Source organism: Acipenser ruthenus, unplaced genomic scaffold (genome assembly GCF_902713425.1).
Source record: "Acipenser ruthenus unplaced genomic scaffold, fAciRut3.2 maternal haplotype, whole genome shotgun sequence".
NCBI classification, from domain to species: domain Eukaryota; kingdom Metazoa; phylum Chordata; class Actinopteri; order Acipenseriformes; family Acipenseridae; genus Acipenser; species Acipenser ruthenus.
This window is the reverse complement of record NW_026707620.1, coordinates 81,292-102,733: the sequence shown is the minus strand read 5'-3', so window position 1 is coordinate 102,733 and position 21,442 is coordinate 81,292. Positions and strand designations below refer to the sequence as shown.

The window sequence follows — 21,442 nt, the reverse complement described above, 5'->3', positions numbered from 1 at the left end:
GCTTTGGAGAAAAGTGACTTTTAGCCAGACTACGTTTTGTGCTTTGTTTTCAGTGCAATGAAAGTACTCAAACACCAAGGAATTGTTTCATGTATTAAAACACTATACCATAACAGTATGCTTTAATGAAAACATGCGCGGCTTTTGTAAACAAAATATACAATCATTTAGTACTTTATAAATGCTTGACAAATCTTTCGACAATAAGTAGTTGCCAATGTCTCAAATGCTTTGTCAAAGAAAAGTTTATTTTAGTATTGCAGGGCATGTTTGAAAACAAGGGGGCTCCATTTAAACGGAGCAACACATTTTGTGAATGTGGCTTCCACTCCAGCCCTGCTCCTTGCAGTCTGTTTCTGGGGCGGGATGGTGTGATGATGCTGATGATAATTCCTGCTGGGATTGAGCTGGTTAACAGACGTCAATCTGACAATGAAGTTCGGGGTCTGGGACATTACCATACGGAGTGTTCTTCTCCTGGGTGGAGACTGGGGTGATTAGACCTGGGTGTGGGGGAGTGTTCTTTGTTTCACTCATGGGGGAAGGGGATATCTTGTTCATTATACTCTCGTAACAGATCTGCTGGCATTTCACATCTATATGAATTGTTACCCTTTCAAATGTCCAATTACATTTAAATGCACAGTAAGTAGCCAAAAATAATGTGTACCACTTCTAATCCAGTTTTCTGTAATGAGTTTAACTTTGTTTGCTCCATGTTGTTTGAAGTAGGTGATCAGTGTTATATCGAATTTTGAATAGCAACTATTTTACATATTGTTTTTTTTTATTTTTGCTGAATTTTGTACAATAAATAACATTTTAAATAATTTCTAGAACAAAAAAAACACACAATATAGCCATTTTAAAGCAACCAAAAGGTAAGCATGTTAACATCTGTTAGTTAAGTTTTTCTTTTCATGCATGTTGCAATTTACAAGGCTTCAGAGATCTGAGCGAATATTTTCTCCACTTTTGTACAGCAGTCATTTTGGAGGCCTGCAAACTGAGCACTGCAGTGTAGGCCTCAATGCACCCTCACTGTGTTGCCGTGGTTACAAGGCCTGTGTGCCCAGGAAACTGCTCCCTCTCCGAGTCCCGGAGCTGGAATGTGTCTCTGCGAGATTCACACAGCAACTCCACATCTCTCACTGCTAAACTTAGCGTATTTTAATAAAAACAAACTGTAAAAACACAGTGAAACAAAACAGTTAACCAGAAGCTGAAATGGCTGAAAGTCTTGCAGCTGATAGAGGCTGTTCCAAAGACTGCATGCTGAGGATACAGGGCCAGCTTCCTAGTCACATGACTCACTAATGATTCACTCTGTGGTCATGATTCTTCAGAACCGCCCAAGCAACACAATGCAGTCTAAAACATGAATCCCGGGCCATAGCTAATGTCTGGTCTGTCGATTAGGGGCAAAGTAACTGACTTCTAAGATCAAGAAAATGCTATAACTTCATATATTCAGATTGCACTGCAGTAGTATAGTTTTCTTTAAGTATAAAATGTAAGATATAGGCCTAAAACACAGAAAAGGTCATTTTTTCTCCAGCAGCAAATCTTTCAGGGTGGGTCAGGAGTTTAGCTGGATAGGGATCCTGGACTGGAGACAGGCAGTGAAAGCAGGTGATTAGGAGAGATACATTAGAGCCTGGCTCAGCACCAGGAAACAAGATACCTCTGCCAGGAAATTTACCAATAAAACTTACTACAGTGAATGAAATGATGCCAAAATATATTTTTAAAGCAACTAGTTTGAAAATTGCTGGTGTTCTAGAATAGAAGAAATACAGCTACGGTGAAAAGAACGCAATACAAGGCACAATGGCATATTTATAGGACTACAGAGTCAAAGTGAGGTAGTTTTGGATTCACATCATGCTACTTTAATGCACAGCAGATGTACTACAGGGACACAGCTGAAAGCATTAACCCAGTTGGCATGCCACACCACCACATGGGACAGCTAAAAAGGACAAGGCAATAGAAAAGGAATGATGTGAAAAAAGCAACATTTATTCAATACAGTAGTGACACTTTTGGCACGCAAAATGGAGTAAAACAAAGAATTTATGAGGTTAACCCAGAATAACTCGGGTTAATGAAATGTTGCATTGCATAACAAAATAAGACTGCAGCACAGTAACATGCTGATGAAGCTTAAGACAGGTTACATGTTCCCCATTTCAGTCCCTTAACTGCTTGGAAGCAGCACAGACTTCAAACCAATTGATTTCTTGTTCCTTTCCTGCGAACACTCTTGCGATGGGTTTTAATCAGCATTAGCCAGTCCTTAATGAGAGGCATCAGGGTCTTTGAGGAGGTTTCCAGCAGCAAGCGAGACCCTGAACAAAGGTGGAAAGTCCAGGGGATGGTGGTTCATTTCTTGGCAGCCTTCACCGCAGCCTTGGTGACCTTGCCAGCTCCAGCAGCCTTCTTGTCAACAGCCTTGATGACACCGACAGCGACCGTCTGCCTCATGTCACGCACGGCAAAACGACCTGCAAGTGGAATATAGCAAGTTAAATAGGAGGGCTCCATACATTACCGAAGGACAAGACTGCCAGGCTTAGGAGTCAAAGGATCAAGCTGTTCCATTGCAGATCCTGGACAGAAATACTTACCGAGGGGAGGGTAGTCAGAGAAGCTCTCCACACACATGGGTTTCCCAGGGACCATGTTCACAATGGCAGCATCTCCAGACTTGACAAACTTGGGGTTGTCTTCCAGCTTCTTACCGGAACGACGGTCAATCTTTTCCTTGAGCTCAGCGAACTTGCAGGCAATGTGAGCGGTGTGGCAGTCCAACACTGGAGCGTAACCAGCATTGATCTGGCCAGGGTGGTTCAGGACAATAACCTGGGGAGAAGCAGGAGGACAGGCCAGTTACTGGACTGCCCAACATGGAACAGTAACAGGGCAAGGAGAAAACAAGGCCATAGAAAGCAGGAGGGCCCCTCATACCTGGGCAGTGAAGGAGCCGGCCTCCATGGGTGGGTCGTTCTTGCTGTCTCCAGCCACGTTGCCACGACGGATGTCCTTGACAGACACGTTCTTGATGTTGAAGCCAACGTTGTCTCCAGGAAGAGCCTCGACCAGGGTCTCGTGGTGCATTTCCACAGACTTCACTTCAGTGGTCACATTGGCAGGGGCAAAGGTGACGATCATGCCAGCCTTCAGGGTGCCAGTCTCCACACGGCCCACGGGTACAGTTCCAATACCTGGGGAGAACACAGGTCAGCCACAGCTCTACAAGTGCAGATCTACAACTTGAGAAACAAGACTACATTGAGCGTACCTCCGATCTTGTAGACATCCTGCAGGGGCAGACGCAGGGGCTTGTTTGTGGGGCGCACGGGAGGGAGGATGGAGTCCAGCGCCTCTAGCAGGGTGGTGCCGTTGGCATTGCCCTCCTTACGCTCAACCTTCCATCCCTTGAACCAGGGCATCTACACAGAGGAATAGGAACAGTTACTTCTAGCTACCGCAATGCACTGGAACATCATCCACTTGAATTCAGAGACTCACGTTTGCGCTGGGCTCCAGCATGTTGTCTCCGTGCCAGCCAGAGATGGGCACAAAGGCCACAGTGGCGGGGTTGTAGCCGATCTTCTTGATGTAGGTGCCGACTTCCTTGGTGATTTCCTCGTAACGTTTCTGGCTGTAGGGTGGCTCAGTGGAGTCCATCTTGTTGACGCCAATGATGAGCTGCTTCACACCCAGAGTGTAGGCCAGGAGGGCGTGTTCACGGGTCTGTCCGTTCTTAGAGATACCGGCTTCAAACTCACCAACACCTCCAGCAACAATCAGCACAGCACAGTCAGCCTGGGGAGGGAGAAGGGGAGAGACACTGTTAGGACATGGACAGGTCAGGGTAGCAGGGAAGACAGAAGCATTACTGCAGATTAGGACAGACTTCGCTATTGTACACATCTCCTTGGTTTGACTGGGGCACGGAGCAAAGCTGTTGAAGTGAATGATAATGCCACAACACTCCTACCAAGATAGACAAGGACCAACAAAGCCATGTTGTGGCATTAGCTCTGGTGTCAACCCAAAACCTGCCCTGTACCCACCCCCAACCATGCCAGCAACTGCCTCTTACCTGCGAGGTCCCGGTGATCATGTTCTTGATGAAATCTCTGTGGCCGGGAGCATCAATGATGGTGACGTAATATTTTGTGGTTTCAAACTTCCAGAGGGAGATGTCAATGGTGATACCACGCTCACGCTCAGCCTTCAGCTTGTCCAACACCCAGGCATACTTGAAGGAGCCTTTCCCCATCTGGGAAAAAAATCAAGAGAGATGGTGAAATCACTGCAGGGCATCGGATCAAATGAAGTCATTCACATTTGATGACGACTTTGTCCCCTTAAGTAGAAGAGTCTGCAAATCTTTAGCGTTTACCTCAGCGGCCTCCTTCTCGAATTTCTCTATGGCTCGCTTGTCGATACCCCCGCATTTGTAGATGAGGTGGCCGGTAGTGGTGGATTTACCGGAGTCGACGTGTCCGATAACGACGATGTTGATGTGGGTCTTTTCCTTTCCCATGGTTGATTTTGTTGTAGGTTTTGTTTCTGTGCAAATAAATAAATAGTCTCCATTAAAACCATCTGCTGTAACCATTACTATAGTTATAACTACAGGACTAGAAACACAGTTACGAGATAATACTGCAGGACGCGAGGGAGGAATAAATCATGTCATTGTTAATGCAGCTACGCGAGTTCACCAGGTGCTGGATACCAACTAGACGTTTGTGTCTCCTTTTGTTCAGCTGCAAACGATGCTTTTGTTAAAAGGGCCACTCATCTATCATAAATTAACTAACGAAACAAATTGCACTTTGCTCAAGCCCTGACTTAAACCGAGCACTGCATTTAAAAAACACACACACACCCACTGGCAAACCAACAATGAACTGATTAAAACAAATTACACTTCGTGTAGTGGAGTGAGCTGCGTTGTACGATTAACAATTCATTATTCAGGACAACTCAGACGAGATTGTCCTCGTACAGATACAAGCAGTGTTACTATACAGCACCGGGCCTAACCATTCATCCTGTCGGCCTGTGCAAGCCTGAGGCCTGGGCTCCCAGCCAAGCCACACATGTGCACAGACACGCAGTGTAAAAAAATCACAAGCATGCTGGCTTTCCGTAAACCATTCAATAAAACACACTACCCGCGTCGCTGTTTCTAATTGCTTAAGTAGAAACAACGGCAAAACATTCTGAAGAGAAAACTATAAGAGATATACATAACACCGCTTCAGCAAAAAGCATTTCTGAATCTGTCCAGTCTTAAGTGTAGATTCGAGGTTTCTTTATTCATGTATTTAAATATCACTGACTAACAATTAAAAGAAACACGGCCTTACTAGAAATTGAAAGGGAGATCACACTTACCGGCTTGAGAAGAACAATCACTACAATCTGCCGTCGCTTTGTGCAGGATGGTGTTTGGGCGATTGACGGTTTTATAGGGTAAGAAAGCAGCTTGTTAGCCAACAAGCCCCTCCCTCTGTATTGGTTAAGAAGGAAATCCAGCACCGAGAGAGGGGGAGGGGGCTCAGGGAGACCGTTTTCTCTCTTTCTTTGTGTTAAAACAATAATGACACTGTGTATACACGCGTTACAGAGTGAGTGAGTGAGGGAGGGTGGGTGTCTGCTTGTGGAACCCAAGTGTGTGAATCTTATAAAAAGAAATTCTTTAAACGGTATAGGACCGCCTTTCATAAGCTTTTGCTCCTTTGCAAAGTTTAAACTTCATAGAAAGAGAAACAAGCTTTTAATGTAACTAAACTGGTATTGCACAGCAGAGCAGCTCTTAATGCAGGGAATCTATTAGAGGCTGTGTGGTCCAGTGGTTAAAGAAAAGGATTTGTAACCAGGAGGTCCCCGGTTCAAATCCCACCTCAGCCACTGACTCATTGCGTGACCCTGAGCAAGTCACTTCACCTCCTTGTGCTCCGTCATTCGGGTGAGACATAGTTGTAAGTGATTCTGCAGCTGATGCATAGTTCACACACCCTAGCCTCTGTAAGTTGCCTTGGATAAAGGCGTCTGCTAGATAAACTAATAATAATAATAATAATAATATAGAGTATAATACTGTTCGTGCTTCTTACCTTAGCAAAGATATCGGTGCTACTACTCAGCAGCTCTAAGGACAGGAGCTCCTGCAGCAACAGTATTCCGGAAAACATCTCTAACTATACAGAACTACATTTGGAATTACTGAAAGAAACCACATTCACTGACAAACATATCCCTAGACACTTTTACATTCTGAACTTTGAACAGTGTGCTGAGTTTATGTGCCCAATGTGCTGCCAATGTACCTTTACTCTGCTAAAGTGACAGTAAGTGTAAAAAGGGTTTACTGAATGAGTAAATAATCTAACAGGTTCAATAATGCTTAGTATATATCAAAAACCTTCACCAGACTTTCTTGAATACATTAAAACAGACTTTGGAAAAGTCTCCTCACTAATAGTTCTGTGTTTTTATGAAATTCAAACTTCTGTTCTGCCCCAAGCTGGACTCTTTCGTTAAGCTGTTTACCTCACTGTCTCTGTTTACTGTTAGAGAAATCAGCATATGGACGGACCTTCTCCTGTGTGGGGAGGGAGGGGGACCTTTTGTCTTCAGCAGGAGTGTGAACTGCCCATTTACCTGCGCGCATATTCAGGTGATAGTCTCTGTGTGCGCTCGGATTTCTGCTCTGTTTGTGATGGGAAGGTGCTCAGCCTCACAGCCAGGTGCTCTGATAGCTGAGCTTGCTGGTGTTAGGTGAGAAACCGGGGGGAGCCTCTATCCTTCTACAACTTTTCACAGATAAATTGCAAGTGGCACTTCTACAAACCCTTTGTTGTTAATTTAATACTTCATACCCGGGGGGGGGGGGGGGACATTTAACAGCATTTAAAATCCTCATGCTGTACTCCAAGATAAAACTCAATAAAAAGTGTATGTACATGCATAACATGAAAATGTCATACTTTGACAAAGTATTTGGGCAATCAACATATTTCATATGAATATAAATTCATTATCATGAAGTGCTTAAAAATAAATTGGAAATTTGTGATTAAAAAAAGCAACAAAAATGATTAAAACTAAAGCGTACAGCAAAAAGAGTACAGCGGCGATCTCAAAAGAGCAGTGATACAACTAAACAAAACGGGAGAAACTACCAGAAAAATAGCAGAAACACTCAGTTTACTGAAAAGCACAGTGTGGCTATTATTGACAAACACAGGAGGACAGGAACTACTGCAACTAGCTCCAGGTGTGGAAGACCAAGAAAGAGTTCTGTAAAATCTGGAAGAAGAATCGTTCAAGTAGACCAGCAAATTCCTCGGACTACTGCAAAAGATTTGACACAAGAATTGAGAAGAAATAGTCAAGAAATTCATGAGTGAGCAATTCAACGATACCTTAACAAGACGAATGTCCATGTAAGCCAACAAGCTAACCTTTGTTAAAAACAATACACAAAAGAAAGTGATTGGAGTTTTCCATTGGATACTTGAAGAAGCCTGATGATTTCGTCTACCAAATTTTATGGTCAGATGAATCCAAAATATAACTTTTTTTTTTCTCCATGAAAGCAAAAATATGTTTGGAAGAAGAGTGGAGAAGAATGTAAAGAAAAGTTCATCATGCCCAGTGATGAACATGCCCAGGGAGCCACTTTTTTACACAGAGAATTGTGAGGGTCTGGAACCAGCTCCCCAGTAATGTTGTTGAAGCTGACACCTTGGGATCCTTCAAGAAGCTGCTTGATGAGATTCTGGGATCAATAAGCTACTAACAACCAAACGAGCATGATGGGCTGAATGGCCTCCTCTCGTTTGTAAACACACACACACACACACACAGACAGATTAACTGCTTTCTTACTGGATGAGCAGGTGATATTTAAAAGCAGCTGCATACCAGCTCCACCGGTTCAACGAGCCCCACTCCCAGCGCTGGCAAGTGTATGAGCAAGTGCCTCTGTGATTTTTCATGGCTGGCTACGGCCCTGTATATACAATTGGCATTTCAACAACCATACACTTTACAAGCACAATCAATAGAGAGTTTACATTGTGTAATAATACACTATTTGTAGCCTGCATAAAAACACACTGTTGTTGTTGTTGCTTTTTGTTTGCTTTGTCACAGCATGAAGCTAGGTGGATTTGAATTGTAGTTCTCACTCAGTGCTGGCTGTGTACAGTAGTCCTGCAAACTGTAAGCATTGCAGTGTAGGCCTCAATGCACCCTCACTGTGTTGCCGTGGTTACAAGGCCTGTGTGCCCAGGAAGCTGCTCCCTCTCCGAGTCCTGGAGCTGGAATGTGTCTCTGCGAGGTTCACACAGCAACCCCACATCTCTCACTGCTAAACTGAGCGTATTTTAATAAAACCAAACTGTAAAAAACAGTGAAACAAAACAGTTAACCAGAAGCTGAAATGACTGAAAGTCTTGCAGCTGATAGAGGCTGTTCCAAAGACTGCATGCTGAGGATACAGGGCCAGCTTCCTAGTCACATGAATCACTAATGATTCACTCTGTGGTCATGATTCTTCAGAACCGCCCAGGCAACACAATGCCGTCTAAAACATGAATCCCGGGCCATAGCTAATGTCTGGTCTGTCGATTAGTGGCAAAGTAACTGACTTCTAAGATCAAGAAAATGCTGTAACGGCATATTTTCAGGCACAGACACAATACTGCAGTCCTGTCACTGTAACTCACCATGCTGCTATAATCAGAGTGCTGTATTAGCCAGCAGATACAGTGTGTGCGGTACTTTGTGTTTATTTAACCAGGAGTAATCCTGTTTAAACGAACAAATGTCCTTGGAGATGGAAATGACACTCTACATTTTCTTTTTTTATTTACCAGGAAAATAAAAAAAAACCCTTGAGTGATTGCAACGTCAGCACAGAATGGACCAGAGTTCTCAAGGTCATTACAGCGATCGTACAAGACTAGAAACAAACCACCCGGGCTCAGTCAATACATAAACCTTGGGAGTTGCATTTGATTAGTTTTGCAACATTTTCAACTGCGTTCACAAATTGCGAAGACGTTGATAAAACTGGCAGTTAAATCGAGATGACTCTGGGATGTTAAATCCCTACAGTCCAAACCCACTCAACAAACTGAATAAGAACTCAATACAAAGCCCCTGATCAGATTAAAGACATATCACTAATGGGCAGGCTCGGATAGAATGAAGGATGGTAGCAGCATTCCCACTGCAGAGCAGTTTGACCCAGTCCAGTTGTTCCTGTGTGCTCAATTGTAGTTAATAACTACAAAGAGGAAAAACTCAGGGTTGCCTGTTTGTCTTCAATAACACCTGTAGTGGACCAAACTGCTCTGCAATGGGAGTCTTTGTTCAAACTGCTTATTCCCATTAAACATCAAAGGACTGTGAGTCTTAAGAGGCATATTATACAAATGATCTAATGTGTGTGTGTGTGTCATATTTCACTGGCCTGCTAACTGCTTTCACACAGTGTGTGAGATGTGACTTGTGTTTTATGCTTTGAAGACCAAGAGATTGACTTTCTGATGTTGCTAAGAAAGAAGCAGCAAGTTCGTGCCATGGAGATGTGCTGCATGAAGGAGAAGGAGGGGTCAAGAATAACACCTTGTTTTTTAGCAGAAGGAGATGGAGTGAGAGTGATAGTCAAGAGACAGAGAAGTCAGAGGAGAGAGAGGAAGCAGAAGAAACGTAGAGGTCAGACTTAGAGAGGTTGAGGTGGTGAGAATGCGTCCAAGTTGAGACAGTCTGAGATATGGGAGGGGATGTGGGAGTCAAAAGAGGAAGGGGAAGGAGAGGTAGATCTGGGCAATATCAGCATAAAGGTGGTAGGAGAAGCCAAAAGAGGAGATGAGAGTGCCAGGCGAGCGGGTGTAGAGTGAGAAGAGGAGGGGGCCCAGGACAGATCCTCGAGGTAGAGAGGGGGCCAGGAGAAGAGACAGAGCCAGGAAACCTGGAAGGAGCAGTTAGACAGATAGGAGGAAAACCAGGCAACAGCAGTACCTGAGATCCCCAGGTCAGAAAGAGAGGAGAGGAGAAGAGCATGATCGACAGTGTCAAAGGCAGAGGAGAAGTCAAGGAGAACGAGAATGGATAGGAGGGAGTCAGTTACAGAGAGAAGGGTGGTTTCTGTGGAGTGTGCAGGACGGAGCTCGGATTGAAGAGAGTCAAGCAGAGAGTGCTCGCCGAGGAAGGATGCCAGCTGGCTCGAGAGTAGAAGCTCGCTTGAGTTTGAGAGAGGAAAGGGAGAGAGACAGGGCCATAATTGTGGGCGAAGGGTCAAGAGATTTCTTAATAATGGGGATGACACGAGCAGTTTTGAAGGCTGAGGGAAAGGAGACAGAGAGCAGAGAGGTGTTAATGAGGGAGGAGATAAAAGGAGGAAGAGCAGCAGGGCAATGGAGTGGAAGAAGCGAGTAGGAAGGGGATCCAGGATGCAGGTAGGTGGCCTGGCGCTCAGCCACACCTTGAAGTCTGGCACAGTGGCACTGGAGGGCGGATGAAGTGTCGTCTGTGAGCTCGAGGCACCGGGACAGACGGTTCAGAGGAGTCCTGGATTGGAGCCAGGCAGTGACAGCAGGCTACAATCAGGTTATTAGGAGGGGATGCACTAGAGCCTGGCTCAGCACCAGGGAACTTCAGGAATGAAGGCCAGGTAGTTTACAAACAAATCAAACTCGCTGCAGATTGAAATAATCCCCAAATCTTTTTAAAGTAAGCCCTGCTTGAGTAATAAGTGGATCACAGGCATCTTAAGACAGAGCTGAGGAATCCTTGTGAACAAAACTCTGATTCTGATTCACTTGCTGAGTCTCTGTGCAAAAAGAAAGATCACTTTTTTAATAAAATAATATTGCGTGTTAATTCTTGAGTGCTGGCTCTTTGAACTATTGTGATTCTTTTGCAGGGTTTATTCCAGCCCTTGGCCAGTGAAACTTTATAAGCTTTGTGTATTTTTCTATTGCTGACTGTTCCCGAGACTTTTCTGCAAATGATAATTCAGTTTCTCAAGGGCTTTCTTACTGTATAAATAAACAAACAACAGATTGGTTCTAATTAAAATAACAGCTGTTTGGGAACCCTTAGCCAGAGCATTTACACTGTCAGAGGTGAGAGATCCGGGGCTGAAGCCAGGAGCCAGCCAGCTCTCCACAATAAGAAGGTAGAGGATTTAAGACATGTGCTCCCCCCGACCCCCCGACCCAGGCCCTACCTCGCACTCACATGCCATCAGCACCTGTGCTATGTGAACCTGCCATGAGACCATTGTAGCTTTAACTTTAGAGAGACTTCAGTATGGCCTTGGTATTCTTGCAGTCTGTTTCAGCGTGGCTGGGCTGGGCTGTCTTGTTGAGCTCTCAAGTTTAATGTCATGTGAGCGGTTTGTTCTGTACAATCCTACAATATAACCTCGCCCTGACCTACATTCACAGTTTGTGGAAAAACTTGTTTCAACAAACGTTCACGCTGTCTCATCATGTTAAAGGTATAGCTTTTTACAGGTGAATCAGACGTCAGAAACCAAGACTGTGATAGCTTCTGGACCCTGGAATAAGGAATGTCCGTACCAAGTTTCATCACAGTTCACAAGATATGAGTAAAAGTGAGAATGTGACCACCATCCGCATCCCCATCAGCAACATAAACCAGCAAGGACTGGCACATGCACACGCACACACACACACACGCACGCACACACGCACACGTGCACACAAACACACACACACACAAACACACACAGACGCACACACAATAGTATGCAAAGAGACTGTCTGTATTGAAAACATGTTTAATCCATTAGAAATTCCCTGAAATTAAAAGTATAAAATAATGTCCTATAATAAAAACAAACGATACAAAAGCATACACGAGAAGGCGTTGACTGCCGGATTTGAGCACATATTTGTCATTTTTAATGCAGAGAATCTTTTTATACTTTCTGTCTGGCTGAATAAAATAATACATTCCCTTTTTTTTTATTTAAAAATAAAACACATTCCTGCTCCCATGTACAGAGACACTGCTGCTGTACCCTTGAGTAAGGTACTTTACCTAGATTGCTCCAGTAAAAACCCAACTGTATAAATGGGTAATTGTATGTAAAAATAATGTGATATCTTGTAACAATTGTAAGTCTGCTAAGAAATAAATTGATTAAATTGAGAACACAGTAAAAGATCTAAAGCACTCAGTAATAACAGCGCTATTTCAGAGGGGTGTTGCCATGACAGCACACACACTACAGCAGCCCCCGTTTCCTGTTCTAGGATGTTTGCTTCCTGAGTTGTACCCGTGTTGTGCAATAGTTGGCAAGTTCACCTCTCAAGAGAGACCCAAAACATCACAGCGCTGTACAGCCTCAAGATGGAGCGCACACTCCACGCCCCTCATTACATTTCCTGTCTCAAAACCCTGCCGTGTGGAAGGCACTGCCCCCATGTGGCACTCAGGAACCACTTGTTAAAATGAATGCCCTGATTTTAGTTTTTTACTGTTTTTTTTTTAAATGCATTTTAAAAAGCTGGTTTAATCTGGGCTTTAATTGTATCCGAATCAGCTTCTTTTACTCATTTAATACATTTAAAAAAAAAAAGGAAATGCCTTTACTTGTATTAAATTAAAATGTTCCCGATCGTCGTGTAATTAAATACCCTTGATTTACACTGACTGCACAACATTAACAGAAGGATCTGTCATCTCCATTCAGGAGGTAGCAATCAGGGAATCCCGTCCTGTTCTGTCCCTTTGAGGTCAGGGATAGGAGGCAGCTCTTAATTGTTTAATTAAAGCAGTTTATTATTTAATGATTCTTATTAAAACTTGGTGCAGATGGCCTTCAGAAAGCATGCCTACAGTGGCTGCTCATACCGTGTCCCTTTAACCCCTGTTAATAAGCAAGGCATTAAAAAAATCCCTTGAAAATCTCCACCTTTTAAAGTGTCATGTAGCTTCCACATGATCTGTTTTCAATTGTGTAGGTTTTGTGCAGAATACAAAGACGTGATTATTCCTGTGAGTGTTTCTGTTTCGCTGCAGAGAGACAGACAGACAGTCGCTCGAACAGGCTGGTCCCCTCATCCCTGTTCAGTCTGGCTCGATGGAAACAGGAGATATATTAAGGGGAGGGGGGTGTCCCGAGAGACTCCCACAGTACCCCCTGCAAGAGAGGATGGGACCCCTGCAGTTCCAGAGTGAAGCAGCTCTCCTGTTAGAATTATTCTGATATTAACACACATTCACATCTGCAGTTTAAACACAGAGCTGAGACGCACAATCCTGTTCCTGATTCAGACAGAATCATCCATACCTAACCAACACTCAATACTGCTGGTTTTCGAAGTGCTCAAAGAAACTGAATACATTCAATGACAAACGTTTCGAAATTGAGAAAGACTTCGAGTCGAAGCGTTTGCAATGGAATTTATTTCTGAACCTGAAAGAAGATGAAGGGAGGGATGAAGGGACCTGTCTGCCAGCCTGCCTGTCTGTGTGTCTGTAAGTTAGCCCACTGGAATGTTTACTGGTCTGTGAGTCTGTCCTTTCAATCGGTTTTCTGTCTGCTTGTCCGTTTGTCTGTCTGTTGAATACAGACCCTCCCTGGAGTCTGTCTCAGGGAATGTGTCCTGGTCTGTGAGTCTGTCTCTCAGCAGTCTCCTGCCCACCTGTCCTTGTGTCCCTCGCCCGGCCTCTGCTCCTCTCTCGCCCAGCTCTGGAGCTGCCCGGTCCCGCAGACGCAGTAGAACAGTGCTCCGAACACGTTGATCCCGGCAGAGATGAAAAACACCAACCTCCACCCGGAGAGAGAGTGCTGCAGGGAAACACAGAGAGTGAGACTGCAGAGAAACACAGAGAGAGAGACTGCAGAGAAACACAGAGAGTGAGACTGCAGAGAAACACAGAGAGTGAGACTGCAGAGAAACACAGGGAGAGAGACTGCAGAGAAACACAGGGAGAGAGACTGCAGAGAAACACAGAGAGTGAGACTGCAGAGAAACACAGAGAGTGAGACTGCAGAGAAACACAGAGAGAGAGACTGCAGAGAAACACAGAGAGAGAGACTGCAGAGAAACACAGAGAGTGAGACTGCAGAGAAACACAGAGAGTGAGACTGCAGAGAAACACAGAGAGTGAGACTGCAGAGAAACACAGAGAGTGAGACTGCAGAGAAACACAGAGAGTGAGACTGCAGAGAAACACAGAGAGTGAGACTGCAGAGAAACACAGAGAGAGAGACTGCAGAGAAACACAGAGAGTGAGACTGCAGAGAAACACAGAGAGTGAGACTGCAGAGAAACACAGAGAGAGAGACTGCAGAGAAACACAGAGAGAGAGAGACTGCAGAGAAACACAGAGAGAGAGACTGCAGAGAAACACAGAGAGTGAGACTGCAGAGAAACAGAGAGAGAGAGACTGCAGAGAAACAGAGAGAGAGACTGCAGAGAAACACAGAGAGAGAGACTGCAGAGAAACACAGAGAGAGACTGCAGAGAAACAGAGAGAGAGAGACTGCAGAGAAACACAGGGAGAGAGACTGCAGAGAAACAGAGAGAGAGAGACTGCAGAGAAACACAGAGAGTGAGACTGCAGAGAAACACAGAGAGAGAGACTGCAGAGAAACACAGGGAGAGAGACTGCAGAGAAACACAGAGAGTGAGACTGCAGAGAAACACAGACTGCAGAGAAACACAGAGAGAGAGACTGCAGAGAAACACAGAGAGAGAGACTGCAGAGAAACACAGACTGCAGAGAAACACAGAGAGAGACTGCAGAGAAACACAGAGAGAGAGACTGCAGAGAAACACAGAGAGAGACTGCAGAGAAACACAGAGACTGCAGAGAAACAGAGAGAGAGAGACTGCAGAGAAACACAGGGAGAGAGACTGCAGAAAAACACAGAGAGTGAGACTGCAGAGAAACACAGAGAGACTGCAGAGAAACACAGACTGCAGAGAAACACAGAGAGAGAGACTGCAGAGAAACACAGAGAGAGAGACTGCAGAGAAACACAGAGAGAGACTGCAGAGAAACACAGAGAGAGAGAGACTGCAGAGAAACACAGAGAGTGAGACTGCAGAGAAACACAGACTGCAGAGAAACACAGAGAGAGAGACTGCAGAGAAACAGAGAGTGCTGTCATTGAATGTATTACGTTTCTTTTAGTATTTCTAAATTTAGCACTATTGAGAGTTTAGTAGTTATGGATGAGGCTAGTCTGCAGTTCACACAGGGACAGGGGGTCAGACTGCAGGGGAACACAGAAGGAGGGGGTTAGACTGTAGCATAGAACTTACCTGTGCAGTGAGGCAGTGTGTGTTTACCTGTGCAGTGTAGTGTGTGTTTACCTGTGCAGTGAAGCAGTGTGTGTTTACCTGAGCAGTGAGGCAGTGTGTGTTTACCTGTGCAGTGTAGTGTGTGTTTACCTGTGCAGTGAGGCAGTGTAGTGTGTGTTTACCTGTGCAGTGAGGTATCCCACCACAGTGGGGGCGGCGATCCCAGGGATGGTCCCGAAAGAGTTTGTGATTCCCAACAGGATCCCGGCATACCTGTGAGGGAAACAGAGAAGGAACACAGACTGCATCACACAGGAACAGCGAGAGCCGCTGCATGACTCATTACGAGCCCCTGGCAGAGCAGCACCGGAAACTGATCCTGAACACCCCCCGCCCCCCCTCCTCTGACCTGGGCGCGATGTCGAGGTGGTTCATGTTGAAGCCGGCGCTGAGTATCCCACTCAGGGCGGAGGACACGGTGAGGAACGCGACGGCCCAGCGGTAATCACAGCCAATAAACGCCGTGGCAACCAGGAACACTGCCGGGAACACCATGCCTGGGAGAGAGGGAGGGAAACAGGAATGAGGAATCACGACTGGAGCCTCCCCCTCCCCCTGTCCCCTGTCCCCTGTCCCCTGTCCCCCCCGGTACCTGAGACGGTAAATATCTTGCGCACTGCAGTGGTGCTCAGGAGGCGTCTCTCCTGCAGGAAATCAGCCAGCACACCGGACAGCAAACCAACCGGGAAGCAGCACAGATAGGGCAGAGCAGAGAGGAACCCATTCTGAGAGAGAGGAGAGAGGGGAGAGGGTGAGGAGAGGAGGAGAGGAGAGGGGGAGAGAGGAAGAAAGAGGGGGAAAGGGGAGAGGGGGAGGAGATGGTGAGGAGAGGGGGAGAGAGAGGGGAGAGAGAGGGGAAACGTTCACTCTCACTCACACACACTCTCACCTCCTTGATGTTGAAGCGCAGCACTTGGTCCATGTAGGTGGGCAGTGTGGTCAGCAGGGTGTAGTAGGACCAGTTTGCAGAGAAGTGAGCCACAACGATGGACCAGAGAGGCAGGGATCCCAGCATGGAGAGAGCAGGCACTGACCAGCCCTGAGTACTGCCCTGAGAGAGAGGATAGCATGATCAATACACTGCAACACAGAGAGAGGAGAGGAGAGGACGCTGTGTCAATACACACCATATAGAGAGAGAGGCAGGGAGATAAGGAGAGAGGGAAGGAGACAGAGGAAACATCGTGATCAATAAATACACTGTGATTGGGTACCTGTGAGCCGATGGAGTCAGTGATGTAATTTAGCTCGGACTTGCTGATTCGTGGGTGAGAGCGAGGCTCGTCAGACACAAGAGTGAACCAGAACACAGACCAGACACAGCCAGCAGCACCTAAGAGGGGAAAGAGGAGAGAGGGTGTAGAGGGGGGCGAGAGAGGGTCAGTGGAACTGCATTATGAGGAGTTCCAGCTCTTTTAAAGCAGGTTTGTCTCGGGGAGCTGACTGAGCAGCGCTGGGACTCACCGAAGATGTAGAAGACAGAGGGCCAGCCCAGGGACTGACACATGAAGCCTGTCAGAGGCAGAGCCACGAAGGTACCGAAACTAACACCTGAGAGAGGGAGTGAGAAAGTTACAACACTGAGCAGCACTCTGTTACATACACACTGTACTCCAATTCACAGCTTTAAAACACAGAATCATTTCTCTAAACAGTTTGTATTGTAAAATCTACACAATGTGCTGAACAGCCATTTACATGAGAGGTTAGAAAGCTGAACGTGTTGCAACTGGATTTGCAGCTGTAATACAAGCCCAGCAGAGCTGAATACCTGCTGCAGAGAAGGTCACGAGGCGACTGCGCTCCAGGGGCGGGGCCCAGCGTGCCCACATGGCATTCATCGCAGGGAAGGATACGCCCTGCAGGAGAGGAGAGCACACCGTCACCACACTGATACCACACTGACACACACACACACCGTCACCACACTGACACGCACACAGTGACACACACACACACCGTCACCACACTGACACGCACACAGTGACACACACTCACACACTGACACACACACACACCGTCACCACACTGACACACGCACACAGTGACACACGCGCACACTGACACACACACACACCGTCACCACACTGACACACGCACACAGTGACACACGCACACACTGATACCACACTGACACACACACAGTGACACACACTCACACACTGACCCACTCACACACTGACCCACACTGACACACGCACACAGTGACACACGCGCACACTGACACACACACACACCGTCACCACACTGACACACGCACACAGTGACACACACACACACTGATACCACACTGACACACACACACGGACACACACACACCGTCACCACACTGACACACACACACACTGACACACACACACACCGATACCACACTGACACACGCGCACACTGACACACGCACACACTGATACCACACTGACACACACACACAGTGACACACACACACACCGTCACCACACTGACACACACACACACTGACACACACACACACTGACACACACACACACTGACACACGCACACACACACCACGCTGATGTGTCACCACATTAACACACATAATCATATAGACACACACAATGACACAATTCACTCTCACACTGAGACACTCTCTCACACACTCCTTACTTCTCCGACGCCCTCGGCTGCTCTCAGTGCGATGAGGTAGGGGACCCCCAGACTGGCTGCCAGCGGAGTGAGCAGAGTCAGCACCGCCGTGCACAGCACCCCTAAACCCAGGAACAGCTTCCCCCCAAACCGGTCCGACACGTACCCCCCCACAACCTGGGTCAGGATGTACCCATAGAAGAAGGAGCTGAGGATCACACCCTGCGTCTCAGAGCTCCAGTCATACTGAGGCACCTGGGGAGAGAGGGGAGTCAATACACTGTCCAGAGATTCACAGCAACACAGAGAGAGAGAGCTGAGGATCACACCTTGCATCTCAGAGCTCCAGTCATACTGAGGCACCTGGGGAGAGAGGAGAGTCAATACACTGTCCAGAGATTCACAGCAACACAGAGAGAAAGAGGAGAGGAGAGTGGAGAGAGCGGGAGAGAGGAGAGAGTGGGAGAGGATCACCCAGGGTCTCAGTCCCAAATATTATGACGAGAGACAGGGGAGACTATGCACTAAGCAGGGATATCAGAGAGGGGTCAGAGGGGGAGAGGAGAGTTACGGGCACTGCGGTATTGAGCCAGTGTTACTGATAACCTACCCCTGGGGGTCCCTTATTGGTCGAGTTGCCCTCAGGGCTGGAATGTTTCGGACACACCTCCGCCTGGGAGCTGTTGCCGATTGGCTGTGTCACTGTTCCGTTGACCATGGCTACCATGACGACGCTGAGATTGACACGCAGGGCGTAGACCATGCAGAAGCCCAGGAACATGAGAAATGCGAGGTTAAAACGAGCGGAGCAACATTGTGCTGAGCCTGAGGGGGGCGACAGAGAGAGCACAGGAACAAGGTTAGAGCAACACTCCTCTCTCTCCCCTCTCCCACCCTCTTCTCTCTTGTATCTCAGTCGCGACTCACCTCTCCCTTTCCTTCCCTTCCCTTCCTTCCCTTCTGTCCTTGTCTCGTAATTCGATAGACTGGGTCTCCCTCTCCCCTCCCCTCAACTGTATGTCAAAAGGAACTGGTTCCCTCTCTTCCCCACTCTCACCCTCCTCTGTGCTCAGCAGGGGTTGGGTCTCCCCTGATTCAGGCCCCTCCTCCTCTTCACTGTCACGGGGGGCGGAGTTTACGGAAGGTCGATCGTACAGCGCCATGGCAATCAGCCAGAGTCACACCTGAGGAGACCAAAAATTTTCATGCACACACACACACACACACACACACACACACACACACAGAGGCAGAGTTAGTGCGTCAGGAGGGGAAGCCAGGGTTTAGAAAACTCCCCTGTCAGCACTTTACCAGCAGCCAGTTTGAGCATCATTGTATCTGGAGGGGAGCCAAACTCCTCTCGTGACACAGTGCATTACAGCCCTCCCTCCCTCTCTCCCTCCCTCCCTCCTTGTGTTTCATCCCTCCCCCATCACACCCCCTTTCTCTCCTCACCCTCACAAACTAAAGAAAATGACTTTCTGTTGAATTGTTTAATTTGACAGCGACAGGGTTTACATGTCACTTGTTATGTTATTTATGTTGTGGTATTTACAGACTAGAAGCAGGCAGTCTTCTTTTCAGGGCTCCTTATTACAGTGTCCTCAATACAAATCCTATTGCCAGTAAGAAACCCCCCAAAAAGACTCGAGAGTAGTTTAACATGTGGAAAGAGAAACAGCTCTATTTACATTGGATTTACAATGGGTATTAACAAGGGTTTGTACAGCTGCTGGCAGTAATATGTGCATCTGTAATACTTTTTAAACGGGCTCTCGCTGTCCGTCCTGCGCAGTCCTGTCAGTAATCCCTGCTGTCAGAGTTAATCATGAAGATGACTCACAGACTCACCCGATTCAATACATTCATTTCAAACAAAACACCGACGAGGCAAAGGGATAGACCACCATCATCATCATCACCATCATCATCATCATGATCATAATCATCACCATCATCATCATCATGATCATAATCATCACCATCATCATCACCATCATCACCATGATCACCATCACAATCATCATAATCATCACCATCATCATCACCATGATCACCATCATGATCATAATCATCACCATCATCACCATCATCATCATCATCACCATCATGATCATAATCATCACCATCATCATCATCATGATCACCATCATGATCATAATCATCACCATCATCACCATCATCACCATCATCACCATCATCATCATCATCACCATCATGATCATAATCATCACCATCATCACCATCATCACCATCATCATCATCATCATCACCATCATGATCATGATCATGATCATAATCATCACCATCATCATCATCATCATCATCACCATCATCATCATCATGATCATAATCATCACCATCATCACCATCATCATCATCATCACCATCATCATGATCATAATCATCACCATCATCATGATCATGATCATAATCATCACCATCATCATCATCATCATCATCACCATCATCATCATCATGATCATAATCATCACCATCATCATCATCATCATCATCACCATCATCATCATCATGATCATAATCATCACCATCATCACCATCATCATCATCATCACCATCATCATGATCATAATCATCACCATCACCATGATCACCATGATCACCATCACAATCATCATAATCATCACCATCATCATCACCATGATCACCATCATGATCATAATCATCACCATCACCATGATCACCATCATGATCATAATCATCACCATCACCATGATCACCATCACCATCATCATAATCATCACAATCATCACCATCATCACCATGATCACCATCACCATCATCATCATCATCACCATAAAAACAGTATTTAGCTTTAAAAGCAAAGTGAACAACCAACCTGTCTATATTTAATAAGGATGATGCTATGCTTTACAAAAACACGGCACAGTGACTGCACTATGCATGACATTTTAATAAAAACATTTGATTTTAGTTTTTCAATCAATGATTCACACCTTTGCCGTGTCTCTCTCCGCCGGTGTGCCGGTGACAGGAGTTCTCTCTCTTCCCCGGTGCCGTTTCTTTGTTAATGTTATTGCTGCTTCGGGTGTGACTATATAATAATAATCACATAGAAATCAATAACTCTGTGAGGGTGCTGCTATTGAACTGCTGTTCCCCGGCGATACCTCGCTGTCTGCCTCTGTCTCTTTGTGACACAGAACTCGCTTCACTGTTCTCTGTCTCATATTAAACGCACTCCGACTGACAGGAGTCAAGTTCTTCTTGTTGTTGCGGCTCCACCGTCACATGACACACCCAGGCGGTTCAGAATCACCAGACCGGATTCTGCCATGGCTCCTCCCGCCCCGCAGTCTCCTGTCATGTGACCGTGGCAGTGCCCGAATGTAAAGATGTTCTGTAACAGATATACATTCCACATGATATTATATATATAGAATCACACTTCCCTGATACAATACAACTC

General features: G+C 46.1%; 2 protein-coding genes across 3 annotated transcripts; both read right to left on the bottom strand.

The window, feature by feature from the left end:
- Positions 1-2,001: 2,001 nt before the first annotated feature.
- Positions 2,002-5,557, bottom strand: LOC117971576 (elongation factor 1-alpha 1-like). The gene is made up of 8 exons (XM_034919770.2): positions 5,419-5,557; positions 4,415-4,584; positions 4,112-4,291; positions 3,535-3,831; positions 3,305-3,455; positions 2,971-3,227; positions 2,631-2,865; positions 2,002-2,507 (listed from the first exon to the last, which is right to left on the bottom strand). The coding sequence occupies exons 2-8, from the start codon at positions 4,556-4,558 to the stop codon at positions 2,386-2,388; spliced, it is 1,386 nt and encodes a 461-aa protein (XP_034775661.2). The 5' UTR covers positions 4,559-4,584; positions 5,419-5,557; the 3' UTR covers positions 2,002-2,385.
- A 6,272-nt stretch (positions 5,558-11,829) lies between these two features.
- On the bottom strand, positions 11,830-21,304 carry LOC117971570 (sialin-like). 2 transcript variants are annotated; one of them, XM_059019189.1, is made up of 12 exons: positions 20,970-21,304; positions 19,049-19,175; positions 18,602-18,816; positions 18,013-18,246; positions 17,158-17,245; positions 16,851-16,937; positions 16,601-16,719; positions 16,276-16,437; positions 15,979-16,111; positions 15,736-15,883; positions 15,509-15,599; positions 11,830-13,864 (listed from the first exon to the last, which is right to left on the bottom strand). In XM_059019189.1, exons 2-12 carry the CDS (start codon positions 19,152-19,154, stop codon positions 13,700-13,702), a joined length of 1,548 nt encoding a protein of 515 aa, XP_058875172.1. In that variant the 5' UTR covers positions 19,155-19,175; positions 20,970-21,304; the 3' UTR covers positions 11,830-13,699. The 2 variants fall into 2 exon arrangements, with proteins under 2 accessions (XP_058875172.1, XP_058875173.1); XM_059019190.1 differs by lacking the exons at positions 19,049-19,175; positions 20,970-21,304 and adding an exon at positions 18,919-19,036.
- Between the last annotated feature and the right edge of the window lie 138 nt (positions 21,305-21,442).